Source organism: Chenopodium album, chromosome 18 (genome assembly GCF_948465745.1).
Source record: "Chenopodium album chromosome 18, dcCheAlbu1.1, whole genome shotgun sequence".
In the NCBI taxonomy this organism is placed as follows: domain Eukaryota; kingdom Viridiplantae; phylum Streptophyta; class Magnoliopsida; order Caryophyllales; family Amaranthaceae; genus Chenopodium; species Chenopodium album.
Window position 1 is genome coordinate 45,671,064 of NC_137851.1, and position 17,428 is coordinate 45,688,491.

Consider the following 17,428-nt stretch of genomic DNA (forward strand, 5'->3'; position numbering starts at 1 on the left):
AGCATAAAATAAATACTACGTATGAACAAAAATAATAATGATAATGATAGAAGGAATATTTTAACATTATATATTCTTTGATGAGCTAATGAAAAAGATAAGCTAAAAGTTTATATATATGCAAATTCTTCCTGATATAGGAGCCAACGTGACATAAAGGTTACGGGTTCGAATCTCCACACTCCACTTTTAAGTAGAATATTAAGCACTGAATATGAGGAGGGCTATGAGGGGGTGTAATACAGTATAAAATATATTTCTGGGCATCAACTATCTTTTGGTTGAGATGGTCCTCTAATTATTGTTATTATTAGTATTATTATTATTGTTGATGATAAAAAGTGATTTTTGACACGGGTGCTTAGATTAATTTGACCCCATAAGAATTTTGTTTACAAGTTTTACCATTGACTACTGTATAAAACAATTGGGAAATCACAAAGCTAAAGCAAGTTTTAGTTCACCAGTCACCACTACGTACTGTATTATTTTAACAAGACCAGCTGACTATTTGAGATCGACATGCAATGATTGATTAATGGATCGGACGCGATAGTTAGTCAACACGCTATAAAATTTACATAATTTTTAAGCATTAAACTTGAATTGTTAAAAAGACAAAGAGAAAATATATAACTTTAAAAAGTATTAATTAATACTTGTATATTATAGGAGGTTGTTGTCCGATTAAGGCTTCCACAATTCCACCAACAAGTATTATTTTTAATGAATTTTTCCGGTCGTGATTGTTAGTCTTGCAATTTCTTGCATAAATGTAAATTCAATAACTAGATATCAAAGACTGCCTTTTTCATAATCCTTGTGGTAGATAGTTGTTTTTTTTACAGTAAATTAAATATAAAATTATATAAATTAAACAACGATCGTGAAAAGAACAAGCTTATAGATGAATTAGGTACTTTCCTTTGTTTTTTTAGTCATTTATTTTGGCTTGTCATGTTTGTCATCGTATGTGCAACAACTGTAATATCTTTAATTGTATAATTGTTGGATAATATATCTTAAAAATATATATTAACACAATCTAACAAATTAAGTTAAATTAAACATATATAATTCATTAACATGTCTTTATATCGAGTTGTATTCCGAAGTATAAAGAATTTCTATATAGGTGGGAAAAAAAAAATGGTTCCATTTTTTACAAAAAAATTGATGGTCAAAGTTGGACTTGGTAGTAGCAACTATAAGTCTAATTAATGCACAAGGTTACATTCTCATCTTAATTTCGTTGAACTTGATTTTCTTATGCTGAAATTATGTTTTTGTTGACTGTACTTTTGCTAGTTTAAGCTCAACATAAATTGTTTCTTCTTGAACGCGAACTTATAGTTGGTGAATTATCTTAATTTTACTAAAACATGTTTAAGTAAGTTGAGGAAATCGGACAAAATCTAAAGTTGTAAGTACTCACAAAGTCACAATCCAATAAACTTGTTGTCGTCGATTAAGATAAATATTGTGTAACCTAGCTAAAGTGTACATATAATACTAACACATAAATCTAATAATTGAAGAAATCTAATGTATAAGACAAATTGCATGCAGACACATCCATTTGGTCAGACTTTCTTATATTTAGAAGCTTCTTCGTCACAAGTATCATCAATTCATCATTGAATTGAGTAATTATGGGTATATAATATAAATGTAAGGTGTAAAAGAAAAAAGAAAAATAAAACGATTACAACTCGTAGATTAATTTATGTAAGCTAAGGTAGGTCTAATTTAATATATATTGACCTCAGTAATTTAATTAACAAATTAATAATTATACAAGCTTTAAATAAAACGGTTGATTCATTTCTTATATAAATGCGTCGAAAAAACATACCTAGCCACACATAAAAATAAGTCAGCATTTGGATGGTATTTTCCAACATTGTTCTCCAACTTTAGAGGAAAAAAAAAAGAGCTTCATTAAATTTTATTATTATTAATATTATTATTATTATTATTACCAGATAACTAGGAACCATGCAATATTCTTTTCCTTCAACCTCTTGTTCACTATGTTTATGTCTAGTCCTTCACCTCCTTATCATTTTTTCTACCACCACCCTGACGGCGGCAGTAGTAAAGCTGCCTCCGAATGTGACGGTTCCAGCGATCCTGGCGTTCGGAGATTCGATCATCGATCCCGGGAACAATAACAATATCAAGACGATTGTCAAGTGTAATCACCCTCCTTATGGTCAGGATTTCATGGGTGGCATTCCTACTGGCAGGTTCAGCAATGGAAGAATCCCTACTGATTTTTTCGGTATGAATCATAACAAATGAATATAAAATAATGCTTCATATATATGATCATCTCACATGCATATAATATACATACACATATAATATATATATATATATATATATATATATATATATATATATATATATATTCAAATCTTACTATACATTTTGGGATTTTGGGGGTTTAATGTTTTAGCTTGAGTAATTTAATATCACAATCTTATTATTAGATCACTTTTTTTCTTAAAAGCTTGATAATTTTAAATTATTGTTTTATACGAGTATAAGTGAGCATAAAGGATGGCCCATGATAGGTATGATTTTTGACATTCACTTCCGTCCATATCACTACCAACCAAAGTCATAGGGGACTAGGTAAGTATTACACAAAATATAAAAAATTATACCCGCATGTCATCTCATTTGACTATATCTGAGTGACGAAGAACTTTAAGTGTCTAGCTTAGCCTCAACTGCTAATCTGCTATTGTTGTTATTTTAATTTTTTTTTTAAAATATATATTTTATTGGTTTATTAATATACTTAATTAAAATGAATTTTATCTATTTAATACCTAAGATTAATCCAAAATAAATTGTGCGAAATTTGAATGTGTAGCCTTTTGAAATTACATTTTATGTATTGTCACATATTTTTTTATTTTTAATGCAACATGTTGCGCCTACTAGTCTCACTACAACTAGTAAGCATATTAATTAATATTCATAGTTAAAGACTTAAAGTTTCATTCACAAAAAGGATATGCATAAAACCTTGTAGGTAAAAAGACCAAACATTTCAGAATGATAGTAAATGAAATTTAAGTTGCTTAGGATAAAAAGATTTACAAAAGAAAAAAAAAATCAAATCCTGGGTCATAGCAGTGATTGCTCTACAGTACACCAAAATAAATAGTACGAGTACTTTGTACCTAATTAAGGTTGTTAATTGCTAGTTGTTGAATGCTAAGTGTAAAATCACACTTAGGGCATTATTACTATAGTTGTACGTAATATGATTTATGAAAATTATGCCTGGCAATTATTTGTCTTTTCACAATATTATTATTACTTAGAGAAAATTAGGTGAAAAATTTAAAGTGTTATCAGCTACATTGATTTTCCCATAGCAATTCACCAAACTTTGGCATAAGCGTTAAATTAGAAAAAGAATTAAAGGCTCACGCAAGTTTCATTTAGGTTGCCTGATTGTAATGTATCCTTTCAAAGTAGTGTAACTGTTCAAGTAGTGATAGTGATAGTGATAGTGATTACTTAGTTGTCTTTCTTTTTCATTTTCTAATTAAGAATTATGTCATCCACTAGAGCGAGAGATAATCAGTTGGTTAGAGTTTTTCTCTCGATTTTAAGGGATCCTCCATTCTTTTAATTCATCACCCGCCTTAAGGTTCTCTAAAAACACACACATACAAAACCCCCCTAAAATTAGCGTATGCAGCACACTAAGAATAGGTGTTTACACAATTTTATTTTGACATACATACATGCACATACATAAGGGCTAGACCGATCTATAAGGCTAGAGTAGCCGGGTGGTGATTTACACAATTGGGCCAATTGGCATAATTGACAACCAATCAACCATGCATATTCATCATAAAATTGTGATATATATACCATTTTGTTTAGGGTGTGTGTACGTAATTTGTATATATGTACCATATAACTATTAATTATAGTATGAAAGTTGTTGCATAATCATTGGTTAATATTTAATAGGAAAGCGCTATTGAATTTGAAAAGTTAAAAATCGAAACTTAGCTAGGTTATATGTAAAATTATAAGTAGCTTAGTGTGATAACTCACAAATGTTACGTGAGAGTTAAGAGAGAGTGGTCCATGCTCAAAGAAAGCTCCATCATCTTGCAAATGTATAAGATCGATTCTTCCTTTTTTTGAAGCCACTCATTATTTGAAAAGATTGAAAACTACTTATATGTTGTATTGTATAGTTGGTCTACATACACGTATTGCCAAATGCCAACGATTACATGCATGGCCTTTCATTTGATGTAATTGATTGTTGATGTGTTTTAAAAATCAAATTTAGGGAATAAATATAGTTGGTTGATGGTTAAGATGATCGATTATATGTCGTGAAAGACATTTGTCATCTTTCCATTCATAATTATAACTTGTATGTGATGCTCATAACCAGTGTACAATCATAATCATATAATTAATATGTAACAAAAAAAAAAAAAAAAAATAAAAAAAAAAAATGGAGTAATAATATTATCGTACTAGCTAGGGATGTATGTGTTATTGACACAAGCTATAAGTAGCTCATATAATAATTTTTTTTATGGTAAAAATTTCACAAGTCACATTGTTTGGTCTTAAATTGCATTGTCTTGACATAAAGAGTGTTAAGAGTACATGTACAATACTAAAAAGTACTAGCTAAATGTGGCTCATGATTGCAATATTTGTTTGTCAAATATTTTGGGTTGTACTTGATTGGCCTTAGTAATGAACACAATATATTATATGGGGTGTATGTTGTTAATTGCAGCCCAAGAATTATCAGTAAAGGATATTGTACCGGCTTATTTAGATCCGAATTTAAGTCCAGATGATCTCCTAACCGGTGTCAGTTTCGCTTCTGGAGCAGCTGGGTTTGACCCTTTGACTTCTAAAGTTGCGGTAAGCTCTTTCATAATTTTATGAAGCTTCAAGCTAAGGGAGTGAAAAGAAATTATTGACTCTAGAGTAATTACTCACTAGTGTTTGGCCCGAGTGTTGCTCCATGTGTTACTTTGAGTTTTTTTTTTTTTTTTTTTTTTTTTTTTTTTTTTTTTTTTTTTTTAGCTTGAAAGAATTATTTTTATTGTCAATAAATTATAATAATACAATGACAATAATAAATAGTTTTGAATAATTTTTGCTTTTATTTCTAATATGTATTTATATGCATAGATAGAACACAATTATTAGTTTCTAGCTCAGATGGTAATAAGTTAGTTTTCATTCAATGAGGTCTTGCATTGTGTTCAAACCTCATTGTATGTATTTTTGGTTAACCATGATATGAAACAAAAATATGCTAGAAATTTACGTGTCAAATTGAACGATGATGTGGCATTATCCTGGTGCAAGAATGAGATACACGTGGCAAATTGACATTTTTAGAAACGCTTTTTAATATATAAGTATAGATTTTCAAGTGAATTGCATGCAACAAACTACATAAATAATTTTTTAACACCATTAATTGGTATATATAAAAGTCAAATTAAAATAATTTCATATATAATTGTTATATATAAAAGTCAAAAATTCCAATTAATCTAATTTGGAATGGAGAAAACGAATGTTTTTAAATTTTAACACCATTATAACCACAAATAATATTGTGATTCCCCTTGATTGGTGTATTTGGTCTCATAATTAGCTGTTAAATCTCACCTACATTTCTTTATTCTAATTAATTTGGTAATGTCTAATTGTTTTCTATGTTGTTGGATGTATACAGTCAGTGATATCACTATCACAGCAGCTAGAGTATTTTAAAGAATACATTGAGAAAGTGAAGCAACTAGTTGGGGTAGAGAAGACCAACTTCATTTTGGCAAATAGTGTTTACTTTGTTGTTGCTGGAAGTGATGATATTGCCAACACTTATTTTGGCACTCCTTTTAGAAGATTTCATTATGACATTCCTTCTTACACTGATCTTATGCTTCACTCTGCTTCTTCATTTGTCCAGGTATTGAATTGTTTTTACTTGTACTTTATGGCCGGCCGTGAATCCTAAGCATGCATTCGATGTACAATAATTTTAATTATTGTCTTACGTTTAGTTTTAGGGTAACTTTGATTTTAACCAATTTTAATGTGACATTTAGGCCATGCATAATGTTCACTTTATTTTATATTTGCTGAATTGAAATTATTTTTACTAAGGTGAAATAATTTTTGTTGAACCTTAATTAAACTGAATTTTTTTTACTAAACTGGAATTAATTCTATAGATCCTCTATTATATTTTTTTCCTTAAAATTATTAATAAATTTATTGAGGTAAAACTTTAAATTTAATACATATTAGAGTTTTTTTTTTTTTTTTTTTTTTTTTTTTTTTTTTTTTTTTTTTTTTTTTTTTGGACAGGGTATTAGGGTTAACTTTGTTTTTATAAGGGAGGGTTAGCTTTTTTAACATTAATAATGATTAAAGCTAGATCAGAGTATGCCTAGAAGTTTGTGCACTCGTTTATTCAAAAAAAAAAAAAAAAAAAAAAGAGTGCATAATACATGTTGTACCTCATACTACTTCTGCATTCTATTTATTTAGTTGTCAATCATTCAAGCATCAACGTGACAACTAATAATATAATTACATATTGTATTATTGATCTATTTCAAAAATATATTGATGGATTTAAGCTTCAGTTCATCGCATGTACCCTCCAAAGTCTAAAATAGGGACTATTATTCAATACCATTCCACCATATGATGATACCCTTAGCTTAAATAATTCCTATTTAATGTTCAATTCTCATCTTTGGCATAGTATATATGCTGGTTATAGAATATAGACCCATCATTTTTGCGGAGTATTATTAAAGATTTAATTCCATGAAAAATTGTTATTGTCATAAACGTGAATTAATAATAGTAAAGAAATGACAATAATAATGTCGAATGAAGTTATATTATTGGGGACACATGCATTTAAACCGTATCACTATTAATTCTTACATTAACATGAAAAAAGTCACACACAACCATTTAGCAAATTGAGTTACGTGACCACCTCAATAAGCTTATTTAATTAAGCTGAATTTTTACACCTCACTCTCCAAGCTAGATCTAATCATCCAATTACTAAAAATATCATACAAGTAGATATATATAACTTTACTAGTATTAATTATACACTTCCTTAATCATAAACTCATCACTTAGTTTATTTGTAGCTTGAGAAGTTAAGGTTGCAACTTGCAAACAAACTTATTAAATTCGAAAAAAAAAAAAATGATTGGAGAGAATATAGTCAAATATTACTTTATATAGGTTCAAAATATCAGTAAGTCTTATGTGCGGCTGGACACAGAGTGTGACCGCTTGTAAAAAAAAAGAAAAAAAAAACAAAGTAACCACTTTAATATTGATCGGAAAACCCCTGTAATATTGACCGAGTAACCCCTTTTAACACTTACCAGGTAACACCTATAACACTAACAAAGTAACCCCTGTGATAGCGGGTCACACGATTTAGGTTGATCATCATGTAACCCCTACATAAGAAATTAAATAAATTGTTACATATATATCGATCACAATGAGCTTCTACTAAGTACTAGAATCGACCTAATTAACAATTATTATTGATGATACATATGAATTTGAAAATGAACAGGAGTTATATGGACTAGGGGCACGAAGGCTAGCAGTATTTGGTGCACCTCCCATAGGATGTGTGCCATCGCAAAGAACCCTAGGAGGAGGAATTGTGAGAGATTGTGCTGAAAATTACAACGAAGCTGCTAAATTGTTTAATTCTAAGCTGTCTCCTGAACTTGATTCTCTCACTAACAAGCTTCCTAACTCAAGGGTTGTCTACATTGACATTTACACCCCTTTGTATGATATTATTCAGTATCCGGCTAAATACGGTACGTAATCCAATCCTCCCCTTAGCTTATTCTATTCTCTTCGCCTTTAATTTTTCATCACGACATATTTGGTAGGTGGTAATCCTTGAAAAGTCTATGAATAAAATTTTTCATTATCACATTATGCATTGTCTTAATTATAAAGTCGTACTGTAAGTTATGAATAGTTGTCTTGGATTATATTATTGTTAAACCTAATTAATATAGGGGTGTTTGGTACATGAAAATTTAGAAATTTGAGAATAGAATTAAAATTGGAATTAAAAGTGAGAATTTGTTGTCGTATACATAAATGTATGACTAATAATGTCAGGGCGGTAAACGGGTAATAGGCAAGGTAAGGAATAATTAAATTATAAGTTTACAAATAAATATATTTTTACCAACATTTCTTCTCTTGCCTAGATGTTTTTTTTTTTTTTTTTTTTTTTTTTTTTTTTTTTTTTTTTTTTGGGTACAAATGAGGGGCTAGGCCTCAAAAGAAATTCTTCTCCTACCTTTACATTAATGGCAATTTCCTTTGTTTAAATTTTATGGGCCTATAATACGAAGCCAAAGAAACAAACCCAAGAGTTTAATCTATTAAAAAATACCAATTTGTAAAATTGTAAGTTGGTGTGATTTTCATGTTTAAAAGATGCGTCGACTGTTTTTGGCATATGATGACATAATATGTGAATATCTGGTTGAAATTTATTGCCATTCAAAGTAGGGCATTAAAATTTTACAAAGTTTAGAATCGTCCTAGATATGTAAAGGCATGTTTCTTTGTACCTTTAGATGCGATAGAATGAACAGTTTGCATGAAACTAACGGTATTGGCGGTGGAATAATCAATAATGTCAAACACTACATTACTCTTATACTGAAGTACTCGCAGTTAAACAGGTTTTATGCTCGGGCGATGTTCGGGTCATTTTTGGTATATAAAAAATTATAATAAATTAAAGTGAAATCTATTGGTGGTTTTATAATTTTAAAAAATCATTTCATTTTTTTTGTAAATATTATTGAACATTATCAAAATTCATTAAAAAAAAAGCAGTAACCTAACTTTTATACTTCATATTAGTTTGTTTTATTGGTTAAGGAATTTTTATCTACCATCAAAAATTTCTTATAGGTAAACACATGTTATGGTTTTGAAATTGCTATGTATTTTTGTGTTACATATTTTAAATGCATATAACCTATATGAATTATGGATGAGTAAATGAAAGAATGAGACTATATTGAAGTATATATGTAAGTTCAACTAAAAATTTAGAATTTATGAACATAAAATTTTTGTGAGAAAATATTGATGATCAGTTTTAATATAGGACTTTTTGTCAAAAACTACATAATAAAACCCAGATTTTGTGAAATACTACCTAATAAAAAAAATATTGTAATAAACTATCTAATAAAGGTAAAATGTTGTAAGAAACTACCTAAGATAAGGTGAAATGTTGTAAAATACTACCTATACCGGATTTCCATTGTTGACCAACCTCAAAATACTCTCGAAACCACCGTTTTATTCCCAAAACTAACACAACTTGCTTGAAACCGCCTCCACCACACCTAAACCACCTTTCAACCCCAAAACCACCACCTCTAACCCCAAATACCACCATCCCGAAGCACTAATCTACCCTCACCAATTCGGAATATCCTCCAACTACCTCGAATTCAACCTTACCACCTTGAAAACCAACCTTCACAGGGGTTTCGAGGATGCTTTAAGGTGGATCAACGTCGTAAAATTAAGTCAGCGGTGGAAATTCGTTCAAAGCTAATATCGTACAACATTTTACCTTTTATTAGGTAGTTTCTTACAACATTTTTTTATCAGGTAGTTTCTCACAAAATTTCGATTTTATTAGGTAATATTTCACAAAAAAGTTTTAATATATATATATATATATATATATATATATATATATATATATATATATATATATATATATATATATATATATATATATATATATATATATATATATATATATATATAGATATAATTCAAGTCTTTACAAGTTTTCTGTGACGCATCTATGAATTGCAGAGTAGTTAGTTATTGATGGAGTGTGTGAGAAAAAAAAAAAAAAAAAACAAACTTATTGATGGAGTGGTACGAAGAAATTGAATTCGGTAATAAGTTCAGACTTTATTTTATGTGCAATGTTCTCATCATAATTAATGTTTACTAAATTTCTAGGACTTACCATATTGGTGTGAATTTTTGTATTGTTGTGTCTTAAAAACTCTACGGATCCATTTACTCGATCACTCCATTAATTTTTTTTTTTTTTTTTTTTTTTCATAATTATAGTTGTAATTTGAAATTTAATCTCACCTTGCTAATATAATGAATATATTAAAAAATATAAAAAAAACTCAAACCAGCATAATCTCTCAGCATATTGACGTGTATAGTTTGTATGAATTGTATCTCAATTCTTCAATAGTTGTGATACAATCTAGTTTATATGTAACCTAGCCTTACACGACCACGCATTCAAAAATCATTTAGATATAATTTCCATATTGATATAATTAGTATATAAATTCATGACAGAATCACTAGTTACTCGCTTTTATTTAATTATATATGCATCGATCATAAGCTAATTAATTTTTCGATTCTCAACTTCACTAAATTTATTAAATTCAACTACGGAGTACAATTGTTAATTAATTTTATTTCGACCATTGAAAACTAAACAGGGTTTGAGCAAGTAGTGAAGGGTTGTTGTGGCACAGGACTAATAGAAGTAACGTCGTTATTGTGCAACAAGTTAGATGCAGTATGTCCAGATGATACAAAGTACTTATTCTGGGATAGTTACCATCCTACTGAAAGAGGTTATGACGTTCTCCTTAGCTTGCTCATTGACAAATATATCAGCCGCCTTTATTGATACAATCACGGAGTCTAAGTTATACTTATATTATTACAAGTACTATATATTTATAGTACTAGATTTTTTTTTTTTTCTATGTTATTTAATAATTCATTTCGCCATTATTGGTAAGAAATTAATACCAATGCATTGCTCTTGAGTCTTGATTGTTGTTGCTTCATTCCATGTAATCATTTTTATTTTTTCGTTTTATTTTGTTCACATTTACAATACGTACAATTTCGTACAAATTGCTACAAATTCGTTTGTACTTGTATATCAGCCCACATATACTATATACATGTATGTAAGTCGATTTAATTAACCATGCTTTGTAATAAAATTATACACCCTCGGGAGTATGTGTGAAATTCACTACATAACTTGGTATTACAAACACCATGTTATTCGTCTTCTCTTATTTATTTAAGGTCAAACGAAGTATCAAATTATAAAGTATTCTGTATGTATTTTTTTGCTATATTAGTGTAAAAAAATAGGTATAATACAATATGTAAAAGACATAGGGGACAATTATATTCATTTAAGACTAAAACCTAACTTATCAAAGTTAATAAAAAGTATGCAATATGTCTAGTAGAAGTTAACTTGAAACAACAATACATCATGTGTTGGACAAAAAAGGGAATGCTTAACATTAAGTTGATTTCTAAGGATTGACTCAATAAAAAATGGTTGTGTTGGAGTAGTTATCATAATAGGTGTGTTAAAAATGAAAAATTGTTGTTTCAATAAATACTACAGGGGGGTGTTTGAATTGTAGTATGACAGATTTGTGTATCTTTTTGCGGAAATAAAAACAAGTAAGCTAAAGGAACTGAAAGTGTAAGAGAGATTTTACGTGGAAAACTCCTTGGCCCTAATTAAGGAGAAAAAACCACGACCATTTGAAATTTTAGGAAAAGAATCTTCACTAGAATAGAGCAAATGGACCTACTACGAACTAAAGACTCTGCCCCGAGGAACAAGTCACCCAACTTGTTATTCTTCTCTTCTCTTTCTTTCTTTTCACTTCTCTTTTCTCTTCTCACTTCTCTTTCTCTTTCTCATTTCTCTTTCTCACTAACAGAAGTTCACTCAAACTTCCCAATTCCCCAAAATACAACTCGAAAAGATTAACTCTAGCATAAGGACATTGGAACACTCTATTTCTCTAGTGTAGAATTGACTCTTGACTCGATTAAAGAAAACAAAGATTTAAATCTATTTGAACAAGGGTGAGTTTTTCCAACTGAAATCAATGACTATTTATACAACAAAAGTCGCTTTGGAAAAAGTTCTTTGTGCAGCAAATCTATAACGCCACTACTCCAACCCACTAAGAAGATCATGTCCTAAATTCAAGGGACATGAACTCCTCAATGTGCAAGACCATGATAGGGAAAGATCATGGGGAGTAGGCCGCAAGTTTTGGAAAACTAACAACTAGATTTTATTTGTAAAAAGATATTTCGAAAATAAAACAAAGGAAAATTTGCGAGGAAGGTTCTTTTAAGTGGTCGACCTTGTGAGGAAGGTCATTTTATAAAAAAGGTGGCACAAAAGGTCCTTATATGAACATTGGGTTGTGAGGAGGGTCCGTTGATAGACTCTGGTGTTGACCAAAATTTTTCGGCCAAAAAAGGTCACATGCTATTACTTTAATAACCTTTTTTTTTCTTTTTTTCCTTTTCCCCTTTCTTCCTCGATTTTTCCCTTTTCCCCATTTTTCCCTACCTTATTTTTCATTCAACTCTTCTGATGTGACTAGTAGCTACCCCATTAATGGCGAAACACTATAGAAGGAATTAATGGCGATAATCAGTGTAGCAGGTGATTAACCCCACAATTTTTTCATTAGGTAAGGCTAACTCTCTTCCTCTTCTGTCTCTTTCAAAGTAGTAAAAAGTTTCAATATTTTTCCAAAAGTAGCTAATTTGGTTTGTAAAAATGGTGAAGAGCAATCTACAACGAAAAAGCAATCCATAACAGGAAGACCACAATTACACATCTTCATCGATTTGCGCAACTACAATGTACAACAAACAAAGATTAATTTCAATTTGCGAAAGTAAACTTGAAATTGAACTGGAATTGTGACCTTACCCTTGTTCGACTCATGTTGGAATGCCTTTAATTATTGGCCTTCAATTGTAATTTCTGGCCGGGATAAGAATTGATGTTTGGGATTATTGTTGTTCTCAAATAAGGGTTCAATAAGGTAGGGTAAAATGGGGGAAAAGGGCAAAATCGAGGAAGAAGAGGGAAAGGGAAAAAAAAGAAATAAAAAAAGGGTCGGGGTCATTACAGTGGTCACGTGCTGTGCACGTGACTATTTTTGGCCGGAAAATTTTGGTCAACGATGGAGTTCGGTCAACGGACCCTCTTCACAACCCAATGTTCATATAAGGACCTTTTATGCCACCTTTTTCATAAAAGGACCTTCCTCACAAGGTTGACCACTTAAAAGGACCTTCCTTAATTTTCCTAAAACAAAATAAAATCCTTTTCATTAAAAATAGATAATCGTTAGAGATCAACTGTTTTCCTAAAAACATGCTTGCACCATATTTGTAGACCAATTCCACATTGATATTTTCAAGTGTAATCCTATCCTTATACTTACATAAATCCTAAAATATAAAATATATTAGTCTTCATGTTTCTCTGCTAAAGCTTCTACTCCGAGGCTTTTGTTCCTTAGAAGGAACTTCTCTTCTCTAGCGAAACTTCCACTCTGAAGCTTCTGTTCCCCGAGGGGAACCTTCTCTTATCAAGTCCTCATTTCTGAAGCACCAGTTCCTGTGAGGGAACTTTTCTCTTTTGGCTTTGTTTTTGGTTTTCTTGTTCCTCATGGAATCTTCGTAAGACACTCAATTCTCCTAGTCATTGCAACTGATCACACACTCAAACAATCAAGCTCTTATTAGTTTGTAAATAAGTTAGGTTGTGTCATCATCAAAATCATTAAGTCCAATAGAATAAATCTTACGTTGGTAGAATAGAAGTTGATTGGTTTATATAATTTAGTCTATATAGCCTGATATTAAAGTTCCCACATTTAATAAAATAGAAAAAGTTAATTTATTCTATATAGTTTGATGTTGGGAAAGAAGTCTTACATTGGTGGAATAGAAGAAGTGTAGATTGGAACAAGTGTATAAGTTTGAATATTTGGAGCATGAACAAATTTTAACAAAAGAGCGCAAACCCAAACTTGTTTTTTGATGGTTATATATTGAGATATATTTAGGAAATATTAGGATATATTTGTTTAGCATATTTTGTGCTAGTATATCTTTTGGTATATTTTATCTTTGGTAGTTTTCTGATCCTATCACAATGGGGTTGGTCTTGGTATTATATAAGCATTGGCAAAGTCATTAGTGAAATCAAGCAATTACGTTCATAATATTTTGCATGGTATAAGAGCTAGTGTTTTTTTTTTTATAATTAATCATGGCCAGCGGTGACACACCACCACCGCCAACACCACCAAAAATTGAAACAAATTCACCCTTTTACCTAGGGGCGCATGATAGGCCCGGCGATTTCATAACTCCAATCAGATAAAAGCTTGATAATTTTGATGCTTGGGCTCACACCATATACGTGGCTCTTTCCTCTCGACGGAAGTTTGGGTTTCTAGATGGAACAATTAAAGAGTTTGTGCCCCCTGCAACTCAGGACGATTGGGTTGTGGTTCATTGTATGCTTGTCTCGTGGCTCATGAATACGATCGACCCGGAGGTAAAATCTATGCTTTCTAATTATGACAATGCAAAACGTTTGTGGGATTATTTACATAAAAGGTTTTGTATCGTGAATGGTCCTCGTATTCAACACTTAAAGGCACAAATTAATCGATGTGAACAAATTAAAAATATGACTGTGGCTATTTATTTTAGAAAATTAAAGGTTTTGTGGGATGAATTAGCTAAGCTTGAACCTTTAATTAATTGTAAATGTGGGAAGTGCACTTGTAATGTGGATAGGCAGCATGAGAAAGGACGTGAGGATGATAGGTTGCAACAATTTTTGCTTGGTCTTTGTTCTGAGTATTATGCTCAAACAAGGTCAAACATTTTATATCAAGACCCTCTTCCTGCTTTTAAATAAAGCATACCAACAAGTATCCCAAGATGAACTTGTTTGAGGCCTTGATAAGGGCCGAGAAGACCCTCCACAGGTAGTGAGGTTTGTTGTCCGTACAGGTGGAGTTGGCAGGGGTAGTGACGGCTCCAGTACAGTGTGTGCAAAGTGCAAGAAAGTTGGACATGAGACATCGAGTTGTTGGTCTGATAAAGTGTGTAATCATTGCAAGAAACGGGGTCATATTGAAGCAAAGTGTTTTGAACTTCATGGATACCTACCTAGCATGGGTGATGGCAGTTGGGGGGAAGTCCACGGTTGGTCGTGGTCAAGGTTATCGAGCATGAATCAAGTTATACTTTTGACAGTTAATTCACCCGACCAGGTGGGCTTAGCCAAATCGAGCATGTGAGTCGAATTGCACTTTTGTTAATTTATTTGCCTGACCGAGCAAATTTAGCTTGATTGGGCAGGTGTGCAACTGATAGTTTTCAACGAATAATTACGGAAGATAATCATCATGACTATTCATTACAAAATCAAACTATCTTAATTAGTTAAATTTAGGAAATGGTGATTCTTGGCTAAAAAAGTTTAAACAATTTAACTAATCATGGCCTTCAATTATAACTTACTTGAAATTCTTATTTCGAATTTTCTTATTCTATTTTCATTGTTCTTAAGTGTTCTTGTCAAGAATAGAGATTAGAGAGAATAGTGTTCGGTATTTCTATTAGAGTATGCACAAGTGTATATATACAACCTAAAGAGAGTAGGGCTCGTAACATCGGCCCATAAGCTATACAACCTAAAATAGGCTCAACACCCCCCTCAAGTTAGAGCATGCAAATCACAGATGCCCAACTTGCCAAGTAAATACAAAAATTGATTCTTACTCAATGCCTTAGTAAATATATCGGCAAGTTGATCAGTGGTCTTCACATAAGACGGACTAATAACTCCATCCTGAATCACATCCCTGATATAATGACAATCAATCTCAATATGCTTTACGTTCGTGGAACACCGGATTTTTCGCAATGCATAAAGCCGATTGACTATCACAAAACAAGCTCATCGCACGGGGATAGGACACTCCCAAACTGTAGAGTAGCGCCTTAAACCATTTTAATTCATCTGTGATTTTAGACATCGAATGATACTCCGCCTCTGCAGAAGATTTAGAAACAGTATCTTGTTTCTTAGTCTTCCAAGAAATAGGGGAACCACCAAGAAAGACCAACCACCCAGAAATGGAGCGTCTCGTCAAAAGAAAACTAGCCCAATCCGAGTCGCACTAACCTGTTAAATGTAGTTCCAATCTGAACTCAAAAGAATACCTTGGTCAGGACATCCTTTCAAGTAACGGACCGTACGCAGTGCAGCTTCCCAATGATCTTGACAAGGTTGTTGCATAAATTGAGACAAAATATGAACTGTATACGCCAAATCAAGCCTAGTGAATGACAAATAAATCAGACGACCCACAAAACACCGATACATTTTAGAATCAGAAATAAGAGGCGTCTCTGATCTAGCGAGAGTATTATTTTGCTCAATAGGAGTACCTGCCGGGCGTGCCCCTAATAAACCACACTTTGCAATAATATCAAGAGTATATTTTCTTTGACATAAAAATATAATCTCCGGACTCTGAGCAACCTCAATACCAAGAAAATACTTCTACACACCCAAATCTTTCATATGAAAATAGTCACTCAGATATGATTTGAATGTTGAAATTGCAGAAGGGTCATTGCCCGCAATTATTAAATCATTAACATACACCAGAACACTAAGTTGAATAGTACCAATTTGCATAGTAAATAAAGAGTAGTCAGAGTACGATTGCAAGAAACCGTACCTTTTTAGAGAATTTTCCAACTTAGAAAACCAACATCTAGGTGCTATCGTAGTCCATACAAAGACTTTCGAAGACGACATACCAACCCAGATAGACAAGCATGAAAACCAGGTAGAGGCTTCATATAAACCTCCTCATCAAGCTCACCGTGTAGAAAGGCATTATGGACATCCATTTGGTGTAATTCCTAAATTTTCCACAGAGGCCACCGCAAGAAAGACACGAACAGTAACCATTTTAGCAATGGGAGTAAAAGTCTCGTTATAATCAATACCCTCAACCTGATGATTACCAAATATAACGAGACGAGCCTTCAATCTTTCAAGTGTGCCATCGGAATTAAGCTTGACCTTGTACACCCATCGACATCGCAAGGTGTAGGGAATATTTCAAGCATTACGATAACCCCAAACTTGAACCCCACTGTGATCATACACTAAAGTACGGTGGCGTTCCAAAGGGAAAGAAAAAGGGCAAAAAGAGTCGCCAACAAGTTTTAGGAACTTGTAAACCCAAAAGACAATCCAAAAGGACCATCAACTACTCCATAAGGTCTTGAACCAAACAGGGTCCGGGGATGAGGGTACGAATCCAATCTACAAAAGAAAGGACCCGCCCTATAAAATAGGCCTCTACTTTGTTCTGCTCGTATTCATGTGCGCTTTTCGAATAACATACAA

The 17,428-nt window shown here is 31.8% G+C and overlaps 1 protein-coding gene across 1 annotated transcript; it reads left to right on the plus strand.

Annotated features, from left to right (window-relative positions):
- The first annotated feature begins 1,872 nt into the window (after positions 1–1,872).
- On the plus strand, positions 1,873–11,200 carry LOC145592448 (GDSL esterase/lipase EXL3-like). Its single transcript, XM_081648896.1, has 5 exons — positions 1,873–2,284; positions 4,802–4,932; positions 5,762–5,995; positions 7,649–7,904; positions 10,617–11,200. The coding sequence occupies exons 1-5, from the start codon at positions 1,999–2,001 to the stop codon at positions 10,808–10,810; spliced, it is 1,101 nt and encodes a 366-aa protein (XP_081505022.1). The 5' UTR covers positions 1,873–1,998; the 3' UTR covers positions 10,811–11,200.
- The last annotated feature ends 6,228 nt before the right edge of the window (positions 11,201–17,428 follow it).

What these genes read in the sequence shown, in the direction of transcription:
- LOC145592448 (XM_081648896.1), top strand. Translation starts at nt 1,999, where the DNA reads ATGCAATATTCTTTTCCTTCAACCTCTTGTTCACTATGTTTATGTCTA. An exon ending in AATCCCTACTGATTTTTTCG is followed by an intron (nt 2,285 to 4,801) that starts GTATGAATCATA and finishes TGTTAATTGCAG; the next exon opens with CCCAAGAATTATCAGTAAAG. An exon ending in CTGCTTCTTCATTTGTCCAG is followed by an intron (nt 5,996 to 7,648) that starts GTATTGAATTGT and finishes GAAAATGAACAG; the next exon opens with GAGTTATATGGACTAGGGGC.